The 26,098-nt window shown below is 43.5% G+C and overlaps 1 protein-coding gene across 2 annotated transcripts in view; it reads left to right on the top strand.

Moving 5' to 3' along the window:
• Window positions 1–26,098, top strand: part of SGK3 (serum/glucocorticoid regulated kinase family member 3) — an 82,273-nt gene that overhangs the window by 11,818 nt on the left and 44,357 nt on the right. For both annotated transcript variants that reach the window (XM_073583893.1, XM_073583894.1), the window contains exons 2-5: window positions 20,829–20,998; window positions 22,236–22,319; window positions 23,672–23,744; window positions 25,026–25,101. In XM_073583893.1, the coding sequence (XP_073439994.1) occupies window positions 20,921–20,998; window positions 22,236–22,319; window positions 23,672–23,744; window positions 25,026–25,101 (311 nt within the window). In that variant the 5' untranslated portion in view covers window positions 20,829–20,920. The remainder of the gene's footprint in view (window positions 1–20,828; window positions 20,999–22,235; window positions 22,320–23,671; window positions 23,745–25,025; window positions 25,102–26,098) is intronic.

The raw sequence follows: 26,098 nt of genomic DNA, 5'->3' as shown, positions 1-26,098 counted from the left end.
CTTTCTTTTTACCATGATACTTGTTGAGTATAAAGGCCCCGTCTCACTAAGCGATCTCGGTAGCGAGATCGCTGCTGAGTCACAACTTTTGTGACGTAACAGCGATCTCACCAGCGAGATCGCTATGTGTGACTGCCGGTATCGCTTGATCACTGGAAGAAACCTCTGGACATTTCTTTGGTCGCTGGTCTCCTGCTAGCCAGCACGCATCGCTGTGTGTGACAGGCGGGAGACCAGCGATCAGGTGTAAAAAATAATAAAAAATATAGTTACTCACCTTCCGACGTCCCGTTCAGCCATCCTGCCTCTCTCCACGCTACGGTCCCAGTGATCCTTTGCACGAATGACCGCGAGACTTTGTTATCCCTCGAGACCGTGACATCTCGCGGTCATTCGTGCAAAGGATCACTGGGACCGGAGCGTGGAGAGAGGCAGGATGGCTGAATGGGACGTTGGAAGGTGAGAATAACTATATTTTTTATTTTGATTCTATTTTTTACAGCGATGCCGGGCGCTTGGCGTCGCTGTGCTGATCGCTGGTGAAGCTGTCTGTGTGACAGCTCACCAGCGATCACATAGCGACTTACTAGCGATCCTGACACCTTGATATCGGTGTCGGGATTGCTGGTAAGTCGCTTAGTGTGACGGGGCCTTAAGTGTCCACAGCTCTTTTAGGCATCATTTCCTAGTCATTTGTTCCATTTGCACACATCATTTGTGTAATGCATGGACATACTAGATATCGCAAAGTGGTATCCACTATTTAAAGCGGCTCCCTGCTTTAATGAAGGATGCCAATCTTCCTATTTAAACCTTTGGTGCTGTAATAGGACATTAGAAAAGGAGTTTTCTAACCAGTCAGGCAACCATTTAACCTGTCATCGACCCTTATACTTTTACATATCTAAATAAGAATCTGAAACAGATTCTTTCCACCTCTGATTTTCTGAATCCACAGCTAGAGAGTAGTCAGCCTTATACTGTGCAGGAGGAAAGCTTCAGCCTGTACTTTTAACCTAGAAGAAAGCTGAAATTGGAGGATAGTGGAAGTAAATACATTAGGTTTACATCTGTCCAAGGTTCATACCGTACAAAGGCAATTCACGTGTGTAAACCTAAACCCGAGGAAGAGTGTACAGCTCCGGAGAACTTGTGCAGAGATCGGCTTCCAGAGACCATAGAGCATTACCCATTTTTCCTATGTGGCCCCTTCACCTCCATGTGGGACCCTAATGTCTAATAGTACACTAAATATAGATTTCGGAAGAAATGACATTGGCCGCCCAACCATCCATGTCACAGCGCAGTCAGACGGCAGTTTAACACACACGATGATCACATAGAAATGCTCAGACTGGCCAGCAGCTCTCCTGACAGCATGTATTTCTATGCAGCTGTCACACTCGGTCAGGAGAGCCAACGACCAGTCCGAACATTTCTGTGTGATCGTTGCCCATGTTATACGGCCGTCTGACTGCGCCCTTATAGGTATATTCTGGCACTCAGAGGCTCATTACAGATAAATGTGCCTGATGAACAAAAGATGTTCCTAAGACGAGAAATTTGACAGTTTTGTCCTCTGCAGATATTTTTATCAGATTTACAACCACTTTCAGGGAAATCTGTCGTTTCCTGAGCTCCCCTACAACATTTCCTGTAAAGATTTGTATTTGTTTCAGTGGAATTTGACATCAACTCGGAAACATGACTTTTGTAGTGTGCTGAAAACGCAATGTACCATTTCTGGAGTCAGAACAACGTGAAATGAAGCCAAATATTTCTCGCATGTAACAGAATGCCAAAAAAAGCATTCCACAATCGTTCCACGCTGGGTAAACGTGAAGGACTCGTGCTGAATTCCCACATATGGTGTAATGCTTTCCGGTGTTTTTCATGATGATCTGACATTTTACGAGACTCTTTATGTGTGTTTTATTGTATTTGCTTGCTGATCGCTGTAAAAAGGACATTTCAGCAGCTAGGTCTGCCATAATCTAACGCACTCCCATTGTGTTACACTTGTATTGGAATATTAAACTTGTCATTTTCTAACATACGGTACTTAGAAATTAGAGAGCCCTGTTATGTGTAGCACAAGCGATCGAATGATCACAGCTTCTAGGCTCCCATGGAGACTATTGAAGCAAGTGTATAAAAACTAAATAAATAAAAAATAGTAAAATTAAATATAAAAGTTCAAACATCCCCCTTTTGCCCCATTCAAAATAAAACAATTAAAAATACACACATTTGGTCCCGCCGCTTTCAGAATCGCCTGATCTATCAATATATAGAGAGAATTCATCCAATCGGTAAGCAGTGTAACGAGAAAAAAATCAAAATGGCAGAATTACATTTTTTTGCTTGTTGCGTTAACGGACAATCAAAACATTGTATCTACACCAGAATGGTATCAATAAAAATGACAGCTCACAGCGCAAAAAATAAGCCCTTACTCAGACCCAGAACCCAGATCCCGAAAAATGGAGAGACTGCAGTCTCGGAAAATGGTGCTTTTTTTTTTTTTTAAATAAACTTTTGGATTTTTTTTTTTTTACACTACTTAAATTAAAAAAAAAACCTAGACATGTGTGGTATCTACAAACTCATAATGACCTGGGAAATCCTAATGGCAGGTCAGTTTTAACCTGTAGTGAACATGGTACAATAAAAAAAAAATACAGTTGCGGAATTGCATTTTTTTGGGGGGAGAGGTAAAATCGATGGTGGCATTCAAAAGTACATCTCGTCCCACAAACGGCCATATTGACCAAAAAAAAAAAAGTTATGGCTCTGGGAAGGAGGGGGCAAAAAATGAAAAATTCCAAGGTCATGAAGGGGTTAAAACATTACCCCATTTTCAACCGTTTCTTTACATTTTTGATAGGTAAACACATTCAAGCACATTTTTCATATTCTGATGCCCAATAACGAATAAAGTAACACTGTTCTTTTTTTTTTTTTTGTCATTTATTACTGTTGCTCGGAGACGTTCTCAGTCACATACGGTAATAACATATCTTACGTAATGTGCAGCATGTGATCCCTCTGTTACAAAATGTACATGGGTGACTTGTGATTTTGATATCTCTTTATAGTAAAAAAAAAAAAAATGGTGTGATCAGTATGAGACACTGGTCACAACATTGCATGTATAATATTCCTTCATTTTTAGGGAAATTAAAATACCCTTTTGTTTTCATTGTGACAGCTATGTTATGCTTTGTTGCCTAAATGGCATCAGACATCATTCAAAGACTGGCATTAATTTATTGGAAAACAAAGGCCCTCTTGAAAAAAAATTGTGTTGCAACGTTGCCAAGAATTCGCAAATTATTCAACATTAATCTGAGAACAGAGACATTCTTGTGGATTTAGTAGTCAGCCAATGTTGTTTACTTTTGGAAAAGGAAACATATTATTTTAACATTTATTTTTATTTTTTTTGTGTTGAATCACTTTTAGCAAACAATGGGCAATTAAGATACGTTTTCTTTAAACATATGAAGTCTCCTAACTACAGTAGGCTGCCGTATTTTTTTTCTTTTTTTTTTTTTTGGACCAAATCTGTGTTCTACAGTTAGGTCCATATATATTTGGACAGACAACATTTTACTAATTTTGGTTCTAGACATTACCACAATGAATTTTAAACAAAACAATTCAGATGCAGTTGAAGTTCAGACTTTCAGCTTTCATTTGAGGGTATCCACATTAAAATTGGATGAAGGGTTTAGGAGTTTCAGCTCCTTAACATGTGCCACCCTGTTTTTAAAGGGACCAAAAGTAATTGGACAATTGACCCCAAGGCTATTTCATGGACAGGTGTGGGCAATCCCTTCGTTATGTCGTTCTCAATTAAGCAGATAAAAGGCCTGGAGTTGATTTGAGGTGTGGTGCTTGGATTTGGAAGGTTTTTCTGTGAAGGAAACATTCCGTCAAAGGAGCTCTCCATGCAGGTGAAACAAGCCATCCTTAAGCTGCAAAGACAGAAAAAACCCATCCGAGAAATTGCTACAACATTAGGAGACGCAAAATCTACAGTTTGGTACATCCTGAGAAAGAAAGAAAGCACTGGTGAACTCATCAATGCAAAAAGACCTGGGCGCCCACGGAAGACAACAGTGGTGGATGATCGCAGAATAGTCTCCATGGTGAAAAGAAACCAAGATCAACCTCTACCAGAATGATGGAAAGAGAAAAGTATAGCGAAGGCGTGGTACAGCTCATGATCCAAAGCATACCACATCATCTGTAAAACATGGCGGAGGCAGTGTGATGGCTTGGGCATGCATGGCTGCCAGTGGCACTGGGTCACTAGTGTTTATTGATGATGTGACACAGGACAGAAGCAGAGCATCCAAAAGGAGGAAACACATCCTCTGGTGATGTCCATGAGTTCAAGACTTCAGGCAGTCATTGCCAACAAAGGGTTTTCAACCAAGTACTAGAAATGAACATTTTATTTACAATTAACTGTAGAGCACATATGTCAAACTCTGGCCCGCGACGTCAGGCGGGTCTCCCACCCGGCATCACACAGTCAACTATATCAGCATCCTTGATGAAAGCAATGATGGAGGAGTGCGTGTCAGCTGTCTCTCCCTTTCCCATCATTCCACCTGCATCTGACGTCTCAGCGCAGCAGGCGCAATAACGTTATTACAACGCACCCGCTCTGCCAAGATGTGCAGGGGATGTGGAGAGACCAGAGCAGTGCGGGAATGGGTAGAGGTGAGTATTTTATGTTTTAATTTGGGACCATTATACTGCATGGAGCACTATGGGGGGTCCATTATACTGCATGGAGCACTATGGGGGGTCCATTATACTGCATGAAGCACTATGGGGGGGTCCATTATACTGCATGGCACACTTTGGGGGGTTCATTATACTGCATGGAGCACTGTGGGGGGGTCCATTATACTGCATGGAGCACTGTGGGGGGGTCCATTATACTGCATGGAGCACTGTGGGGGGGGTCATTATACTGCATGGCGCACTGTGGGAGGGGTCATTATACTGCATGGCGCACTGTGGGAGGGGTCATTATACTGCATGGCGCACTATGGGGGGTCCATTATACTGCATGGAGCACTGTGGGGGGGGTCCATTATACTGCATGGAGCACTGTGGGGGGGGTCCATTATACTGTATGGAGCACTGTGGGGGGGGGGTCCATTATACTGTATGGAGCACTGTGGGGGGGGGTCCATTATACTGCATGGAGCACTGTGGGGGGGTCCATTATACTGCATGGAGCACTGTGGGGGGGGTCCATTATACTGCATGGAGCACTGTGTGGGGGGGGTCCATTATACTGCATGGAGCACTGTGGGGGGGGGTCCATTATACTGAATGAAGCACTATGGGGGAAATCCATTATACTGCATGGCGCACTATGGGGGGTCCATTATACTGCATGGCACACTTTGGGGGCTTCATTTTACTGCATGGAGCACTATGGGGGGGTCCATTATACTGCATGGAGCACTATGGGGGGAATCCATTATACTGCATGGCGCACTATGGGGGGGTTCATTATACTGCATGGAGCACTATGGGGGGAATCCATTATACTGCATGGCGCACTATGGGGGGGTTCATTATACTGCATGGAGCACTATGGGGGGGTTCATTATACTGCATGGAGCACTATGGGGGGAATTCATTATACTGCATGGAGCACTATGGGGGGAATCCATTATACTGCATGGCGCACTATGGGGGGTCCATTATACTGCATGGCGCACTATGGGGGGTCCATTATACTGCATGGCGCACTATTTGTGGCCATTTTGCAATGTATGGAGGGCTGTTTGGGGATTACACTAATTTATTCTTATTACTCTCTTAGTGATTACTGCATGTGCCACAAATCATTTTTAAAACTGCTATGATATGCTAATGGCCATGAGTAACATGATTTGCAAAAGTGGTGTCAGTTCTGGCTTGTTGCAAATCTCTTCCTTGCTGTGCAGTAAACCAGGTGAATGCAATCTGGCTTCATCTAGGGAGACATGCCCAGGGAGGCAGGTGTGACAACTGCCCCGGCCGACCATTACTGCCAGTTCTGCAACTTTCCTAGCTAGTTCTGTCCAACATTATCACTGCCACCCTATGTATGTGCTGTGTGTTGATTGAAGCTGGGGTGCGTACACTTACGCTTACTGCAGATTGGCAAAAAGCCAAGGGTGATGCCTTTCTTGTGGTACTCACGCCCCACAGGGGTATTATAACAGGATAAGTAGGATGATTAGGCTGGTGAACACATTGCCCCCGCAACTAGTCACTCTTTAACCCCTTAACGACCGCTGATGATTCTTTTTAACGGAGGCCATTAAGGTGCCTTTTTCCTCTGCGCAGATTTTTAACACCACAGAGGCATAAGAGTATAGCATCACCCCACGGCTGAAATTTTCATGGTTGTCAGCTGTACATGACAACTGACACCCTGTGGTATCGATCTCAGCCGGTTTTAGGGCCGATTAACCCCCATAAGTTCTACTGTTAAATGCGACAGCAGCATTCAATTGCTTACAAGGGGTTACAAGACCCCCTTTGCAACCATCGAACCTCTACAATGAGAATCACCGGTGCTGATGTTACCATGACACCCTGAGGTCATGTGATGACCTCAGGGTATGGTGGCCTGTGAGATCCGAAACACTGACAGTCTCATGCACTGCAGTGCACAATGTATGAGGCTAAAAAATCAATATAAAAATTATACATGTCCCACAGAGGGACTAAATAAAAAAAAAAAAGAAAAAAAAGCACACATCACTAAAAGCCATTTTGCCATACAAAATACAGCGTTTGTGATAAAACAAAAATAGCAAAAAAAAGTACACATTTTGTATCGCCGCGTCTGGAGTGACCCGATCTATAAAGGTGGCACATTATTTATTTTGTATGCCGAACGCCATAAAAAATGCCAAAAATGTCGCTTTTTCATCATAGTAACTCACAAAAAAATGAAAAGGCGATCAAAAATTCGAATGAAAAATTTGTATAGATAAAAATGCCAAACCTTCCTGCAAAAAAACAAGGTCTAATATGACTCGGCAAAAAATAAGTTGCAGCTCTCAGAATCTGACTATGCAAAAACACAAATTCATTTTTGTTAAATAATGCTTTCAGTGCGTACAAATAACAAAGCATAAAACATACATAAATCTGGTATCGCTGTAATCATACCGATCCGACTGACAAATCGGTTTTGTGTTTTACCGCAGGATGAGCGGCACAAAAAATATAAACAGTAACTGAATTGCTGTTTTTGTTCATATTGTGCCTGAAAAATCTGAAAAAAAAATGGTTAAAAAAAGCTACGTGCCCCAAAATGGTACCGAAAAAATCTGCAACTCGTCCTGCAAAAAATAAGCCTTCATACAGCTCTGTTCGCTAAAAAATAACAGTTGCAGCTCTGAGTATGGAAGCAAAAAATTTACTTTATGAAAGTGTTTTGCTGTGTGATAGCAGCAAAACCTATAAAAAATATCTGGTATTGCTGTAATCGCACTAACCCGAAGAATAAATTTGCCTTATCAAAATTATACCACATATTGAAGAACATAAAAATAAGAACTCTTCTTGTACTGCTGTCTATTTGTTCATTCTACCTCTGAAAAATCAGAACTAGGCTCAGCTCACATTTATCCTGCGCTCTCAGCTGAGCGCTTACGTCAGGGTTTCCGTGTAAACTCCCCAAAACCATGTTTCAGACAAAACCCCTGACAGAACCACAATGCTTTTGAGGCAGAAGGAGTCAATTTGGACTGATCTAATTTCCGGCTGTGTTCCATAATTAAAGGCGTCTTTTTAGTGCACAAGTGTGGATGACCACATATCTGTGCACGCCTAAAAAAGATGAATACTACTGGAACAAACGCCAAATGGAGTCCAAAGTGTCTCCATCTACCTCATTATGGTGGGTGGTTCCACTAGGGGTTTTGATTTATTCGCATTTTTGTGGGATTTACAGTGAAATCCCAACATAAGTGCTCAAGAGTGTGATTCCAGCCTTATTCTGAAAGCGATAGAAATAGAAAAATATTATGTACCCCAAAATGTTACTAATAAAAACACCTAATTAGCCCCCACTCAGATCCGTCATCTGTAACTGGAACTATAGGGGGTTCCCACTTTATTGGTAGAACAAAGACTCTGGAAAAGCCAAAGGACTCCTACCTCCTCAAATACAATCCTGTGAATTCTGCTCTACTAAATCCAAATGCACCCCTCCTTCTGAACCCCTCTATGCCTAAACTATGCCTAAACTGCAGTGAGCTACAATATATGGGGGGGCACAATGTATGATCACTAAGGGTCCCGTTTCACATAGCGATGCACCAGCGATCTCAACAACGATACGACCTGGTGGGGATCGCTGGTGCATCGCTACATGGTCGCTAGTAAGCTGCCAAAAAGGCAGATCTCTTCAACGACGCACCAGCGATCCCGACAACGATACGGCCTGGTAAGGATCGCTGGTGCGTTGTCACACAGCAGCTATTCTGAACGATTCCAGCCTGCGTCCCTGAGTTCTGCGTTGCCAACGAGGTCGCTCGTTGGAGTCAAACACAGCGATTAGCGGGATGCCGACGATGAAAAAAATGGCCCAGGACATTAGAGTACGATCAGCGATATCGAGCGGGGGGGCCGCTTGCCTCTATGCGTCACATGGAGCAAGATCGCTGTTGCGTTACAGAAACTGTGACGCTTCAGCAATCTCGCTATGTGAGATGGGGCCTTAAGTCCTTGTTACACATAGCGATATCGCTAGCAATATCGCTGTAACGTCACCGATTTTGTGACGTTATAGCGATATTGCTAGCGATATCGCTACATGTGATACTTGCCTCCGACCGGCTCCCCCGCTGATTATCGCTGGTCACGCAAGAAGGTCCTGGATCATTTGTCGTCGGGCGCTTCCTGTGGCGCCGACGAGCGACGCGTGGACGCGGGCGGGAGGACGTCAGGATCGCCGCGTCTGACAGGTAAGTAGCAACCCCTGCTATCTCGCTGGTGAGATCTGCCTGTGTGGCAGAATTACTAGCGACCACTTAGAGATGCACCAGCGATCCATATTGTTGTCGGGAGCGCATCGCTAAGTGTAACGGTACCCTTAAACTGGCATATACACAGGACATGCTGCAGAGAACAATGGTATTCTATGCGGAAAGAACAATAGCGATAAAGAGGTATTCCCATATCCAAGAATATGTAGTAGGTGTAGTAATAGCAAAAACGTCCAATTAGAAATATATGGGATGGGAATACCCCTTTAACTTTTATTCTGTGCCCATGAAAGTGCAGTTGGCCTTTCTTAGCAGGCTATTATTGACGTGCAATCGTTTCATGGCTTCCATCAGCTAATGTTAAGCACCCTTTGAATTGGCACGGTACCACCTGATCAATGTCGCCGCTCCTCGTCTACACAGTTTGCAGTATTGTAACAAAACATACGATAAGTCCAATGATTGAAAAAAACTAAAACTAAATTCTACAAAGCAAACTTAGTGTTAGGTAACAGAAGCAGAATGCGGACTTAGTTCTGCTTGGGTAAATCCCATGTCATGCTTCTTGATTCTCTTTTTACTTTCGCATCCACAAAGAGACCATTCACCGCTAATGGGGAAGAGCTGTGAAAGTAGCATTCTGTGTACCTTCCAGATGGATGGTTATTAATGGTTATTCACATGTAAGCTATAAATACCTTGGTCAGCTATTGTAGAGGAAGACCTTGCAGACCAATGGTTAATTGTCTTTTACAAAGTCCAGCCAAACCTCCATATAAGTAACAGGACACCATGTACAGTGTGATTTATTGCAGATTGCGTTACCGCAAAACTATACTCTGCTGACCCATCATGCTTATGAGGCACACAAAACTAGCATTACGCAGCCCGTGTTGTTTACGTTCTTCCAAAAATAGATTATTTTTAAATTTAAAACACTCATTCATCAGGTGAAACGATTTTTGTTAGGTTGTCAGATGATCGGCAGCCTGTTTCCACTGCACAATCGTCGGGAAAGAAGTGTTCCTAGGAATGCTCATTCCGATTTGCCATTCTCCTTGCTAAATGGGTGTCTCTACAGACACAATCAGTATTGATTGTACAGGGACAGCCCCAACTGATAAATTTTCAATTGCAGTATCTTATTAGCTCTTAATAGGGTAAACAAAAGAACAGCACAGCAAAGATCATCTAGAGTTTGAGTAATTTTCTTATTTTTTTATTTTTTTACTAACGCAGCCATGTCAGGAGAGCTGATACGTTCTCGTTAAAAACAAATGTGTATCTGACTACGGTAATATGTATGGATCTACTCATGTATTTTTATGCATGGGATAAGTTTAGATACACGGGTGACAGTTGTTAAAGTGTTTTTGAGTTGCAAAAAGTGATAAATGCTGTGTTATAGTTATTGATAGCGATGAATAGAACCCCACTAGCCAAAAAGCGCTTACACTCTATAGGTGAGAGTGCGAGAGTGAGGACCCTGCTGATAAGGGCTTACAAATTACAGGAGAGACAGGAGCCCGCGAATCATAATAGTTTGCATGTAAGTATCAGAGCTTACACCAGAGGCGTAGCTAGGGGTTCAGCTCAGGGGGGGCGAAACATGTGAGTGGGCCCTTAACAGGCGGACATATCAAAAGTGCAACCTGTGCGGCAGCACATGGGCCCAAGAGATAAGGGGACTCGTTTCTACCTCTAAAAAGGGTGCAATTTTGCATTTTTAGGAGCTCTTGGGCTGCAAAGGGCCCATATATTGTTCTTGCACATGCTCCCTTTTCTGTCTTTGTCCGCCTGTGACCCCTCCTAACCAGGTAATCTTGATTATAACTACGGTGGGTATAGGGGAACCTCAAGAGATGAATGTACTGTTAATTAAAATAAATCTCTATACAAAGACCAGCACTGATACTACCGCCATACGGTGACATACAGTGGTAGATACCAATTCTGCAGGACATACAGAGATCACAGTACGGTTACAGATGGTGACTTACAGCTGACGTTCTTTCTGGTGGAGTCGTTCACTTTTCCCGTCTTTTCCATCTGGCTTAGATCGACATGTCTCATCTGCAGAGATTACAAAAAGACACATCTGACTTCACACATTTCGAGCACTGTTCACATCTATTCCCGACCCACACAAAGCTCCTCATCCTGCTGATACCCCAATGCTGAGCCGCTGCTGCCTTATGTGCCCCTATTTCTGCACCTACTATGTGATACAATAACTGCTCCTCTTAGTGCCCCACATAGTAATGCCACCACTATGGCCCTTACACCGTACTAATGCCCCTTAAACCGTACTAATGCCCCTTACATCGTAAAAATGCAGCTCCTGTGCTCTCTAGATGGTAACATTGACCCCTAGAACATATTAATTTCCTGTGCATGTGCCCTCCACATTTTGTCCCTAGAAAGTAATAATACTCCATGTGCTACTTTGATAGTCACAATACAGAGTGCCCCTATAACAATAATGTTTACCTGTCCACTTAACATTTAATTATGTCCCCTGAGTTCCCCATGTACAACTCCCCTATACACAGTATGGTGATCCCACAACTCCCCTCCCCTATACACAGTATAATGCTGACAGAGCTCCACTATACACAGTGTACTGCCCCACAGCTTCCTTATACACAGTATGATGGGCCCACAGCTCCCCCACATATAGTATGATGTCCCCCAGAGTTCCTCTATACATAGAATTATGTCCCCACTGCTGTCCAAAACACAGTATAATGACTCCCACAGTAGTCCTCACACTTTGATGTCCCCCACACAGTATATTCGGCCCACAGTAGCCTTCACAATGTCTATTGGTCCTCACAGTAGCCCCCATACTGTATAATGCCCCTCACACTTCACAATAGCTGCTACAGTAGTCCTCACACATTGTGAGGGCCATGCACAGTAGTCCACACTGTATAATGGCCCTCCCATTAGCTCCCACACTGTATAATGGCCCCCATAGTAGTCCCCACACTTTGATAGCCCCCACAATGGTCCCCACACTGTATATGGGCTCCCACATTGTATGATGTTCCCCAAACTGTATAGTTACTCACGTTAGCACCCTCTCTGACATTCTTTGCATGCAATGGTGACTCAGCCAATTTATCACCCTGCCGTTCTGTAGACGACAGGCTTAAAGCAACCGGTGGTCTACAAAACAGAGAGCAGTAGTGCAGGGAAATTGTCTCCCTGCTGTACTGCAGAGCTTAAAGGGATCCTGTCATTTAAAGTAATTCTATTAACCTGCAGATATAGGGTTAACCTGCAGGTTAATAGCGTTCTGGCACCGTGCGGTTAACTTTAATTAACTTTATTCCTCCCGGCAGTCTTGCTCTCCCAGTCATAGAAGGTTTTCAATCACCGTTCAGAGCCATGGCACTGACTTACAGCCAGTTCAGCATCGTCTTGACACCCAGTAACTACGCTACAAATAATAATGCTTAAGTGCCTCCTTAATATTAAACAATGAGTCCCCCTATGTACAGTAATAATGGCCCCAGCATTGCTGATGTGAGCAGGGGGTGGTGTGATGACTCTTTGGGCTTCTCCGAATTCTCTTCTATTGAGTGAAGCCAAACTTACCTAATCGACACATGCAAAAAGCAAACGTGGTCGCATGACCGCCTGATCTCACCTGTGGTATTGGGCTCTCATGACGGCAGGCGCCTCCCCATCATGATTTGGCACTCTATAGAGTGAGTGACTGCAGTCATTTATTCCAAGCCTTTAATAAATAGCTTATTATGAAATTAAGTTATTATAACATAGAATGCAGTCCATGGTTACTGTACTGTTATATTTGTTAGGGGGCAGACAGACGTATTTTTCATGTGAGCATCGCATCGCAATCCTCGGACTGATCCTTGGCTTTCCTGACCTGAGTGAGACCTCTGCATAGTAATCCATCACGCTGTCGCGCTTATGTCGGGAGAGGTGTTGGGCCAGTCTGAGGATTGCGATGCAATCGTCGCATGAGATATACGGCCGTCTGTCTGCACCCTTAGGCTGGGTTCATGCGGCGTTAATGCAGTCCTTTTTGCATTACACCGCGGCATAACGCAATGTAACGCAATCCGTTAACGCTTCCATTCACTCCCATTACCGAGCGCATCGCTAACGCATGCCATAATCGGCATGCGCTAGCGATGTGCCGTCATTCTGTAACGGACCCTCAGACGCAGTCTGCAGCGTCCAAGGGTCCGTCACTGCTAACGTAGATGAAGCATCTATGCTAGAGGTATAGCATAACGCGACCAGTATGAACCTGGCCTTATGCTAATACTTATCTCATGCGATGCAATCGTCGCATGAGATATACAGCCGTCTGTCTGCACCCTTATGCTAATACTTATCCTTGTTATGCTAGTAATTAAATATTAACCTATTAATGTGTTAACCTGTATTGTTATGCTTGTTATACTAATACTTATAAAAGACCCAGCTCGCAAGTATAAAAAGCCCCCTAGCTTCCCAATCTCCAGCCCCCAAGACAGCAACTATTACATGTGATGGAGTGCATAAAATCTTATAACATTAAACAGTATAATAACAATAATCAGTCCCCCCAGTGCCATGTCCCTCCCACAGTACCCCATCCTCACCCCAACTGTGCCCTGTACCCCTCCCACACCACAACACCCACAGTACCACATCCTTTCACATTCAACCCCTAGTGCCCTGTCCCCCTCCCCCACTCCAGCCCCTACAATACCCCATCCTCTTTCACCCCCCTGTGCCCTGTCCCCCTTCCCCACTCCAGCCCCTACAATATCCCATCCTCTCACATTCACCCCCAGTGCCCTGTCCCCCTCCCCCACTTAAGCCCCTACAATACCCCATGTTCTCACATTCACCCCCAATGCCCTGTCCCCCTCCCCCACTCCAGCCCCTACAAAACACCATCCTCTCACATTCACCCCCTGAGTGCCCTATCCCCCTCCCCCCACCTCAGCTCCCTACAATACCCCCATCCTCTCACATTCACCCCTCTCCCACTTCAGCCCCCACAATACCCCATGTTCTCACATTCACCCCCCCATGCCCTGTCCCCCTCCCCTCTCCAGCCACCACAATACCCCATCCTCTCACATTCACCCCCCGAGTGCCCTGTCCCCCTCCCCCACCTCAGCCCCTACAATACCCCCATCCTCTCACATTCACCCCACAGTGACCATGACATGCCTAAAGTGAGTCAATCGAATAACTTCCATCCCCACTTACCAATGAAATTTGCAAGGAGGGCACTAGGACCCAGCGTGCCTGAGACAATCAGAGCCTGCACAGCAAGAAAGTAACTGCAGCTGCTGCCGCCCCAGACCTGAAGAAGCTCCACAGGTGAGACAGCACTGCACACTGCAGTGATTGAAGCTCTACCACCTGCCCCTGAGCAGAGTCTGTCAGACAGGGGAGCCGGCATTGTGCTGCTCTCTCCCAGACACCTCAGATGCGGCCTCAAAACAAAAATGGCATTGACTCCCGGTGGGTCCCTTCATGTCAATGGGCCCAAGGCAACTGTCCCCCCAGTAGCTACACTACTGGCTTACACTCTACCGAAGGCAGAGAATGACCAGTGACTGTGGAAATGGAAAACGACCCTGCTGCACAAACCAGTTTGTGATGGCCCCCGATACTGACCACCACTGTGCAAGGTATTATAGTCCCCTAGATGTCATTGCTGCAGGGCATTATGGGGAAGCCCACGAGCCAAACAAAATGATGCTCTGATGCTTCAGCAGTGTGTAAAATGGTGTCGGGCAACTTGTGCTGTTTTTGTTTTGTTTTTGCAAATCAAGTGTTTGAAATTGTCAGATCACAAATTTTAGGAAATTTAAACTCAAACTCGATCCTCTGAGGATTGCTCCCCTCATCTCTACTTATGAAATAAATTTGAAAAAGCACGACCCATGTGTTTTTGGTAAAGAAGTTGATTGACATCCTGAAATACTACATCGAATTTACAAAACTTCAGTCTTTACCTGTTTGCTGTAATAGTTGCCATAGTTTCAGGTGCGGGGAGGGGGGGAGAAATACGTGGTCTAAGACCATCTGAGTTTTTGTTTTTTAGTTTTTTTTCTTTACAAACTTGCGAGTACCTGTAATGACATGCTATTTCAAGAAACCCCCATGGGCGAATATCGGCAGCATGAACATGTGTTTGCAAAGTGTATTAATTCCATCATGGATCTCCTGCCTTGGGCTACTTGGCTGCATATAAAATGAAGAATGAATAAGACTTTTCCGTGAATCAGCTGTCGTTATCTTTGTCAGCTGTGTTTTGGTTTCATTTGTATTCTAGCTTTTTATTCAGCTAGCCGCAGCTACGAGATTGAATTCAATTGTTATTACTCCTCATTTGACATTTAATCAAGAGAACCTTCTCTACGTAATGATGGAGATCGTCTTCTTTCCTGAGCTTCTGCTCTTCTACTGAAGTTCAGAGATCTGCTCTATAGCATTTATTATATTGAGATGACTTTTGAGAATTGATCTCTATAGAAGAGGAAGTGTTCGCCTATTTTGTAAGTGGGATTTCGCCATATAAGGCACAGATTTTGCAACTCAACAAGTTGTGGAATAACTTTTCAGGGAATTTCTTAAACTAGAGGAAAAAAAACCCTTGATCTCTGCAGGCGTTCCCACAAACTTGCTCTGTACCCAGTTCCTAACCATCAGCCCAGCTATACACATGAGCTTTGACTACCGATCGGCTCGTTTATATGCAATTGGATGTTTGATGGCCTGGATCGTGCCATGTAAACTCCTCATAAGTGACTGTCAGCTCACAGCTTGTCCATCCATCCCTCTATGAGCCTTTGAGAAACTACGGTCTCCCACTTTCTGCCCCGGCCATGCACCTGATGGGGATTGCATCTGTTACTTATCACATTACTTATGTACCTTCTTGCATTTTCATGGCCATTACACTACTGCCTTTTGTGGTTCCTCGGCTCTGGGACCTTGTGCGATCCCTAATCTAAAATGTAGCAGATACAAGTTCCTTGTTTAGTTCTTTTATATTGCTATGTCATCCCTTTTTAAAGGACCTCCTAATTTTACCTAATTGTAACTTTAAATTCCAGGGTGCTAAGTGTGGATACAATGGTAATTCTTGTATGCTTCACTCCAGTCCTTGGTTGAAGGAGTAATACTTTTGTCTTATCGTTCCACACTACTTGGGTTGGAATGTAACCCTTGTAGCTTGTTTCAGGACAGGTGGCCACAGCTCATTGTGTCATTGGGCACGATGACATTCCCACCATAGTTGTGAACAGGCCTTCTGCTCTGCTGTACCTCGGACATGTACACGATTACAACCACACTGTTCCTCACTTTACACAGTGAGAGAAATATTAGCACAAAAGGGTGTATCGTCCTCCCGGCCCCTCCCATCAGTTCCTGGATCATTTTGCCACTTGGCTTCCACATTTTCTCTCCTGTGACATCCCTACCCTCATCATGGGAGATTTCAACATCCCCATTGCTCTTCCCCTCTCACCATCTGCTACTCACCTTTTATCTCTAACCTCCTCATTTGGCCTTTCGCAGCTTACTAATTCTCCAACGCATGAAGACGGAAACTCCCTCGACTTGGTCTTCTCTCGGCTTTGTGCAGTGGATGATTTTGCAAACTCCCCTCTCCCGCTCTCTGACCACAATCTTCTTTCATTCTCTATCAAGAACTGCCAGGCTGCTCAGGTCACCCCCACTGTCCAGACTTATAGAAACATACAGGCCATTAACACCCAGAAACTTATGAAGAACTTGCAGTCTTCATTGGCCCCTATCTCCTCCCTCTCATGTCATGATTCTGCATTGAAGCATTACAATGAAACACTTCAAAGTGCCCTGGATGAATTTGCACCCCCTATAAATAGAACACCACAACGCAGACGGCGACAACCCTGGCACACGGTGCAAACACGTTTCCTGCAGCGGTGCTCCAGGTGCGCCGAACGTCTGTGGAGAAAATCCAATCTACCCGAAGATTTCATCCATTTTAAGTTTATGCTTAGAACATACAACACTGCCCTTCACCTCTCCAAACAAACCTATTTCAACACCCTCATCACCTCACTGTCCAATAACCCGAAATGTCTCTTTGACACTTTTCATTCTCTACTCAATCCAAGAGTACAGGCCCCAACCACGGAGCTCCGAGCTGACGATCTGGCCAATTACTTCAAAGAAAAAATTGACCAGATCCAACAGGAAATTATCTCCCAATCACCTCATACCATGCACTGTCCTCCCTCCCCCACTGCATCTAACTCACTCTCTGATTTTGAACCAGTCACAGAAGAAGTAAGCAGGCTCCTTGCATCTTCTCGCCCAACTACTTGCACCAGTGACCCATTTCCGTCACAGCTCCTCCAGTCCCTTTCCCCTGCTGTCACCCCTCACCTAACTAAAATATTTAACCTCTCTCTCTTCTGGTATTTTTCCCTCCTCATTTAAGCATGCCATCATACATCCACTACTTAAAAAACCATCCCTCGACCAAAACTGTGCCGCTAACTATAGACCTGTCTCTAATCTTCCCTTCATCTCTAAACTCCTGGAACGCCTGGTCCACTCCCGTCTTATCCGCTATCTCTCAGAAAACTCTCTTCTCGACCCTCTCCAATATGGTTTCCGCTCTTTACACTCCACTGAAACTGCCCTCACTAAAGTCTCTAATGATCTGCTAACATCTAAATCAAATGGTCACTACTCCATGCTAATTCTCTTGGATCTCTCTGCAGCATTCGACACTGTGGATCATCAGCTCCTCCTCACTATGCTCCGTTCCATTGGCCTCAAGGATACCGTTCTCTCCTGGTTCTCCTCCTATCTCTCCGACCGCTCCTTTACTGTATCTTTTGCCAGTTCCTCCTCCTCTCATCTTCCCCTTACTGTTGGGGTCCCCCAAGGATCGGTTCTAGGCCCCCTCCTCTTCTCCTTGTACACTGCCCCTATTGGTCAAACAATCAGTAGATTTAGTTTCCAGTACCATCTCTATGCTGATGACACCCAATTATACGCTTCTTTTCCTGACATCACGCCAGCCTTTCTAGAAAACACCGGCGATTGTCTAAACGCTGTGTCTAATATCATGTCCTCACTATATCTGAAACTGAACCTGTCAAAGACTGAACTCCTGGTGTTTCCTCCCTCTACTAATGTACCTATACCCGACATTGCCATTTCTGTGTATGGTTCCACTATTACTCCCCAGCAACAGGCCACCTGTCTTGGGGTCATACTTGATTCCGAGCTTTCCTTTGCCCCCCACATTCGATCACTGGCTCGCTCTTGTCATCTGCACCTCAAAAACATTTCTAGAATTCGACCTTTTCTTACCTTTGACTCTGCAAAAACTCTTACTGTTTCTCTTATTCATTCTCGTCTCGACTATTGTAACTCTCTTCTAATCGGTCTCCCTCTTACCAAACTCTCCCCTCTCCAATCTGTCTTGAATGCTGCAGCCAGGATCATATTCCTCACCAATCGTTACACCGATGCCTCTACCTTGTGCCAGTCATTACACTGGCTACCCATCCACTCCAGAATTCAGTATAAAATTACCCTCACTCACAAAGCCCTCCATGGCTCAGCACCACCCTACATCTCCTCCCTTGTTTCATTATACCACCCTACACGCGCCCTCCGTTCTGCTGATGACCTGAGGTTAGCATCCTTAATAGTCAGAACCTCCCACTCCCGTCTCCAAGACTTTACACGTGCCGCGCCAATTCTTTGGAATGCACTTCCCAGGTCAATACGATTAGTCCCCAATCCCCACAATTTTAAGCGTGTCCTGAAAACGCATTTATTCAGACTGGCCTACCGCCTCAACACATTAACCTAATCTATCCCTGTGTGACACAGCCAAAAGTTTTACCATAACCAGGTTCCCCGCATCATTCTCCCACATGCTTTATGCATCCATTAGCCCTCTGTGTCCGTACTGTCACACACCTAACATTATGGCTGGTCCATACAATCAGGGCAACTGTTACCACCCACCTTTCGTGTCTACCTCTTTCCTCATAGACTGTAAGCTTGTGAGCAGGGCCCTCTTTCCTCTTGGTATTTGTTTTAATCTACTGTATGTGATTATTGTTATGCTGTAATGTCTATTGTCTGTACAAATCTCCTCTGAAATGTAAAGTGCTGCGGAATATGTCGGCGCTATAAAAATAAAATTTATTATTATTATTATTATTAAATATGGGCTTTGACCAAAAAATAAAATGTAGTTGGGCAAAAGTGGGAGCTCCCCAATGGGTCTAAAACGCTTTGGGGAGAACACAAAAATATTGTCAGGGTGGAATCGCACATGAAGTTCTAATGGCAGATTTGTAGATGTAACAAGTAGATACAAAAAGAAGGAAAAGTATAAAGGAAGGATTGATTATTCTCCCCTTTGGCTCAAAAATTGTATCTAAAACTGCCTGTGAGATCTGGGTAACACAAGGCTTAGGCTACTTTTACACTAGCATTTTTTTGCGCTGCGCATCGTGCGCAATATAAACGCATGCAAAAAATGCATCATGCTTTTTGTATGCATTTGCTTACTTTATGCGCATGCGTTTTAACCAGTTTCTATCCATGTTAACTCTTAAAACGCATGCGATTTTAAACGCAGTCACGCCAGCGTTCCCATAGACTGTTACACCAAAAATGAAAACGGATGGCACTCACCGGTTAAAATCTGGTGAGACCAGTAGAACCGCTACTGTAGCGCGAAACGGCTGTCGTCATTTCCACTCCCGCTCCCATCCTCCCTACGCCGATGTTTTAAAGTATTGGAATAAAGAAGATTTTAACCGGTGAGTGCCATCCGTTTTCTTTTTTGGTGTAGCCGCTGTGACTAAGTGCTTTGGAGTGGCACCCCGGGTTATGGAGCACTTCTCATAGCCCGCATATTTGCAGTACCAGCTTACACAGCTATTCGTGCAATGAATGAGCTTCCCGGCTGTGCGGATTAACACTTTGTTGGAGGTAGTTCCCATAGACTGTAATGTGATTTTTTTTTTTTTTTTTTTATTTGTGCGTATGCGTTTTTTTTGACACAGGTTGGACGCACAAAAAATGCAACAGGGTGTGTCCGGCGCGCCTATGCGCACAAAAACGCGTGCAAACGCTAGACCATGCGCACCCATGTTAAAGATGGGGGCTCAGGACGCATGTACGCGCACGCTGCGCTAAAAAACGCTAGTGTGAAACCAGCCTTACCATGGTGTTTTCTGAGAGTGTGAAAAGACTTGATTTTTTTTTTTATTTTTTTTTTTTGTACAAACAGTAATTTTGAAAAATGAGAAAAAGTAAGAATGAAAGCTGAATTGATTTATTCAACGCACCTTTACACGTCATCGTTCGCTTCAGCTACATTGGCGGAATTGCAGCCATTTCAGCTTCTTTAGGGGCTTCAACCATTTTTACTTACATTGGCAAAAAGATTAATCTATATATTGATTTGCGGTAAACATTTTGCGTTTTACCTCTCTACGAAAAACTGGGCAATAATTTGCACATTCTTTGGGCATCACAGTTGTTCCTCTGACTTATAATTTGTTGGCTTGTAAACATTTTTTTTTTTTTTTTTTTTACATCTATGACTAATGTTCACACTATTTCAAAGCAATCTTTAGCTTTCTAGCATTACACTTATTTGTCACATGGTTCAAGGACCTGGGAGAGCTGTAAGATGGCAAACAAAGGGTTAAATGTGGAGCAACCAAAAGGTAGTCCTTGAGGCTTTTGCAGATAAGTAGCCATTGTGTATTTGTTTGTCTTCTACAGTTCTCCAGATGGACATATTAGCACCTTAAATGCTCGAGTCTTCTTCTCAAGCATATACAAGAAGCTGAGCTTTGGTACAAGGCTATTGAACAATGGATCAGAACATAAACTGTCCTAGTGTACGTATTCCCAGCCATGACGAGCATCGAGAAAAGAAAAAAAGATTTACAGTGAGTACACATTCCTTGCAATTGATAAAATCCATGTTATGTGGGTTACCCAAAATAATTTAATTTATTTCCTAGTATTGTACAGTTCTATGTTATTGCCGTTTACACCTTTTGGACTTTTCTTCTACGTTGAGGTTTTGGATGAAACACAGGACAAAAACTGCTGTCGTTGTGTTAATGGGAAAAAAAAAGGGGTCATTTTGTGCTGCAACGTAGCATCGGCACAGAGACATGTTTGGTTACACGATCTGTGTCGCAGCCAAAATCCACGTGTAGCCCCAGTCTAATATAGCTTATCCTCAATATGTCCTACTTGGGACCTTCTACAATTCTATTATTATTTAATCCAGTAGTAATATGAAAATGCTGCCATATTCCCTTGCATATTCTTGTAAATGTGGGGTTTAGAGATTAGTACATATGAAAAGATTTATTGCAGAAATTGTGTAGACATTTCTGCAAAAAATCCACCACGTGTGATCATACCCCAAGGTAGAATAAAAAAATTTGTCTCTGGACATAAATGCATAAATCTTCTCCGATTTTCTAACACTTAATGGTCTTAGTAAAGTGGAAGTATCATAAGAGTGTGCCGTAATTCTAGGCGATTACATTTCAGGTCACCTGAAATGACCCTATCCATTGCAGGCAGGACATCAGCATCCCCCTCTACTCTTAGTATAGCTATTGTTGGTGTTCTGTGTGTTAGTTTCCTCCATCCTCCTCCTACATAATTAAGCGGTCGTATAATTCGGTGACACATTGGCTTTCCATCATGGTATTGTTGCTTGAATCTATGTTTAATGCTTGATTTTAATCCGCCTTGCATGCACAGGGGGTAATTGTCTTTGATGTTTAAAATCTGTCATTGTAAATTATTCCATCCTGTAATTCTGAATGGCTGTGTCACAATCCTATCTTATCACCTACTGGCAGGATGCCAATTGTAGTTGTCCCACCCATAGATGTTGAGTGGAGGGCAATGCACATGCAGGATCACCTGTCCATTAGATCCACTGGTGGGGACCCCCAGCGATCAGCTGCGGCTAGGTGATAAGATACGATTGTGGCACAACCAATGTGAACAATGGTTAAGACAAACCGGGTTGCTTTGAATAGTTTATCATTTACCATTTTGTGTTTTCCATTGTTACCCATGTGGCCAATAAATGCCTGTGAATTAGAAAACCCCTGATCTGCTTTTCCTCAGAACTTAACAATTGTTTTCCTTTGACAGGTTTATAAAGTTTTAGTTTCTGTAGGAAGGAATGAGTGGTTTGTCTTTAGACGATATGCAGAGTTTGATAAACTGTATAACACGGTAAGTGTGATAATAAGTGTGATAGATTTACTGCCTGCTTTGATTAGTAGAAGTACAGCATCCGGGGTGGTCTGAAATCCAATGATTTTTATCCTAAATCCCGATCTGTTTGATGCCACAATGAAAACTGTTTTCTAATATAAAAAAATCCCCTATCCTACCCCAATTACACTAACTGCTTTTCTTTTTTAAAATTCACTTCCTTTTGTTCACGCTGTGTTTTGAGAATCCCAGTGCATGATGGGATACTAAAATTAAGCATTGTCAGGGGGCATGGGCTGCAGTTACTTGCGAAGTCCTTGCCCCCTCCCTAAATTGAGGCATCATCAGTGACACTTGTTTCAGGGACTGGGCTAGTACCAGAGTTCTATGCGATGTGCAGTCCAGCGTGCGCTTAGTTGTCGGATCAGATCAACAGTAATGAGTTGGCAACAGGGCGCACTGTCAGAATACCCCGCGTGCAGAGACCGGTGACATCACTTACGGGGGTGGATAAAAAAACAATGGGTTACCTCACCATTCATAAAGTGATAACATGTCCTAATGATATGTTATCACATTATAAGATGCCCCTTTAATTCTAATGGCTGATATGTAGGGCAGCACGGTGGCTCAGTGGTTAGCACTGTTGCTTTGCTGCACCCTCCTGGGTTCAAATCCCGCCAAGTACAACATCTGCAAGGAGTTTGTATGTTCTCCCTGTGTTTGCGTGGGTTTCCTCCAGGTTCACCGATTTCCTCCCACACTCCAAAGACTTACTGATAGGGGCTCATAATCAAAATTCCCTATTGGAGACAACAATGATTAAGTCCGTAAAGTGCTGCGGAATATGATGGCGCTGTAAGAAACATAATAAATATGTAACAATGTAACACTACAGTTTGCCTGAAATAACTAATTTCCACAATGAAGGAGTACAATCTGGCTTGGCTTCTGCTTAAGAAGATTTGTCTTCATAAAACAATTGTTTTAATGGAACACACTATACATATAATACGTGTGGGTAGATATTCATTTTCAAGTTGTGTATATGACATTACAGTACTATGTCCTGACCACCTTGGCGGAATCTGGTTGCACCGGTCAGTGATGTTTCGCACTCCTATTCCATGTGCCATCTTTATGTGCCCCTGGAAGTTGCTCTTGCAATATTACAATATAGTATTTTATGGGACGAATCCACTTTAAAATGCATATGTAGAATAAAGTCTGTGATCTCATATCTTAGGTTTGTGAAATTTTTTTGTGTAAACAGATGATTAAATGTAATGACTTAACAATGGCACATACCTAAAACTAGCACCGAGCTTATCTCTGCAGCTGTCCTGATTACCTCTTTATTACTCCCTCAGCTTCGCAAACAATTTCCAGCAATAAACTTGAAAATACCTGCCAAGAGGATCTTTGGAGATAATTTTGATCCCGGTAAGTAAAATGTGTAATCTTTATATTTGTATAATAAAACCTGTTACCTAGCCTTTGTCTATGCATGCTCCCACTGTACACAGCTGCACAACTACAGTGACTTCAGGTCATACACAGTCACATAGTGCAAGACGTGGATGATGCGATGCACATACACGCACAAGGTTCCACCAAAATAACGATTGTTGGCTGCCTTGGCAAAATCAACAATTGTTTGTTTTTACCAATAGACGTTCATTATCGTTCAAAAGACTGATCGGGAATGTTGAATTGTTTGCTGTTGATAGTAAGCATTGGTTGTATGATCAGATAAAGAAAAATCCAATACATCCAATGTAGTCTGAGATGATATTTTTACCTACCAAAGAACAACCTGGTGTCCAACCAATGAATGGCAATATTTATCTATGTACCTGGAGCTTTATTTGGAGACTTTATATTAGCTGTTCATTACATGAACAACCCAACAGTGTATGAGGATAGACATATTTATCCTGAATATTAGCCATGTAGCAACTGACATATGGGGGGGCCACCTTGGACCCCATTGCAGTGCCTTTTCTCTGCTGATAAAAAGTGTCCTGAAAAAAAATCATTAAATACAATCTTGAGTAAATCCATGTAAAAGGATCTAACCTTATCCTCATGTCCTGTCCGTAGTAGTAAATCATTCACCACTGAGTGTCCCTTTTCATGGGAAATGGATGTATACAAACTATTGACGTCCCATGTGACCAGGGAACACTCAGAGGGAATGTTTTTTCGTTGCTTCTATGTCCCTGATGAAATCACCTGTGTCCAGTAGAAAGGATTGTTGTCCAACCAATGAATGGCAATTTGTTGGTCCATATTTGTCTATGTACCTGGAGCTTTATTTGGAGACTTTATATTAGCTGTGCATTACATGGACAACCAACTGGTTTCTGTGAGGATTGGATTAGGTTTTGTTTTCTCTGTGGTAGCGCTGCAGGGAAATATTTGCTACCAGGACCTTTATGCCAAGAAGTTCTCCTGCAGATAATAGATAATCATTATAGGTCGCAATGAAGGTCTGTAACTATAGAAATGCACAATAGCATTACTGTTGTGTCCTGCAGCCGTACTAAATAATACACACCGCTGAAGCTGCTGCAGAACCTACATGCGTGGAGCCATCTTGTGACCAGTAGTTAGCACAGGGAGAAGGAACTTCCTTCAGAAGAAATGGGAGACGATTATTGGTATTGATTTTTGTACATTCATTATGTACCAGTCATGGTTTAATATTTTTCTTTATTTCAGAATTCATACAGCAGAGAAGAGCAGGGTTGAATGAATTTATTCAGAATTTACTCCAGCATGCAGAATTATGCAGCCAGTAAGTATCTGTTCTTATAACCACAGTGATGGTTTCAAAGTGATTGTTATAATTTTTTTTTTAATTCAGCAATCTGTAAAATGTGAAGGTGTTCAATATACAGACAATACTACAGAAAAAGTAAAATGCATGTAAGGTGGTGTTATTTCGCAAATAAAGATTAAGAAAAATTAATCTCTGACTGTTAAAGGGAATCTATCGCCTGGTTTTTGCTGTCCCATCTGAGAGCAAAATCAAAGAAGTGACCTGGAACACATGTTGGTGTAGGTGCACATTCACACTGTGGCCATTAACAAACTTAATCTAAAGGTCCCGTTACACTTAACGACGCACCAGCATTCCTGACAACGATACGACCTGGTCAGGATCGCTGGTGTGTCGCTACATGATCGCTGGTGAGCTCTCAAACAGGCAGACTCCCCGGCGATCAGGACCAGCGAGGACGCTGGTAACCAGGGTAAATAGCGGGTAACTAAGCATGCGCGTTGCATAGTTACCCGCTGTTTACCTAGGATATCAGCTCCCAGCGCAAGCGCGCTGGTATCCAGGGTACCCAGCAGGTAATTAAGCGCCGCGCGTGCTTAGTTACCCGCTATTTACCTTGGATACCAACTCCCAGCATCTGCTTACAGCGCTGGGAGCTCGCTGATCGTTGGTCTCCCGCTGCCACACGCAGCGATGCATGCTGGCCAGCAGGAGACCGACGATCAAGAAAAGGCCCAGGACGTTCCCTCACGATCAGCAATACGCCGCGGGGGGCGGTTGCTGATGTGTCCCACACACTGCGAGATCGCTGGCGCATCAAAAAATCAGTGATGCATCAGCGATTTCGCTAGCGATCTCGCTGTGCGTGAAGTACCCCTAAGACAAAAAAAAAATGAGCAAATACCCTGCAGTAAGTAAATGGTAATAGTACCTGTAAATAACATGGGGGACTTACAGTCATGGCCAAAAGTTTAGAGAATGACACAAATATTAATTTTTACAAAGTCTACTG

This window comes from Dendrobates tinctorius, unplaced genomic scaffold, assembly GCF_039654945.1.
Source record: "Dendrobates tinctorius isolate UK_male_01 unplaced genomic scaffold, ASM3965494v1 ptg000082l, whole genome shotgun sequence".
Lineage (NCBI taxonomy): Eukaryota > Metazoa > Chordata > Amphibia > Anura > Dendrobatidae > Dendrobates > Dendrobates tinctorius.
Note: the sequence above shows the minus strand (reverse complement) of the source record. Positions and strands in the feature narration are given on the sequence as shown.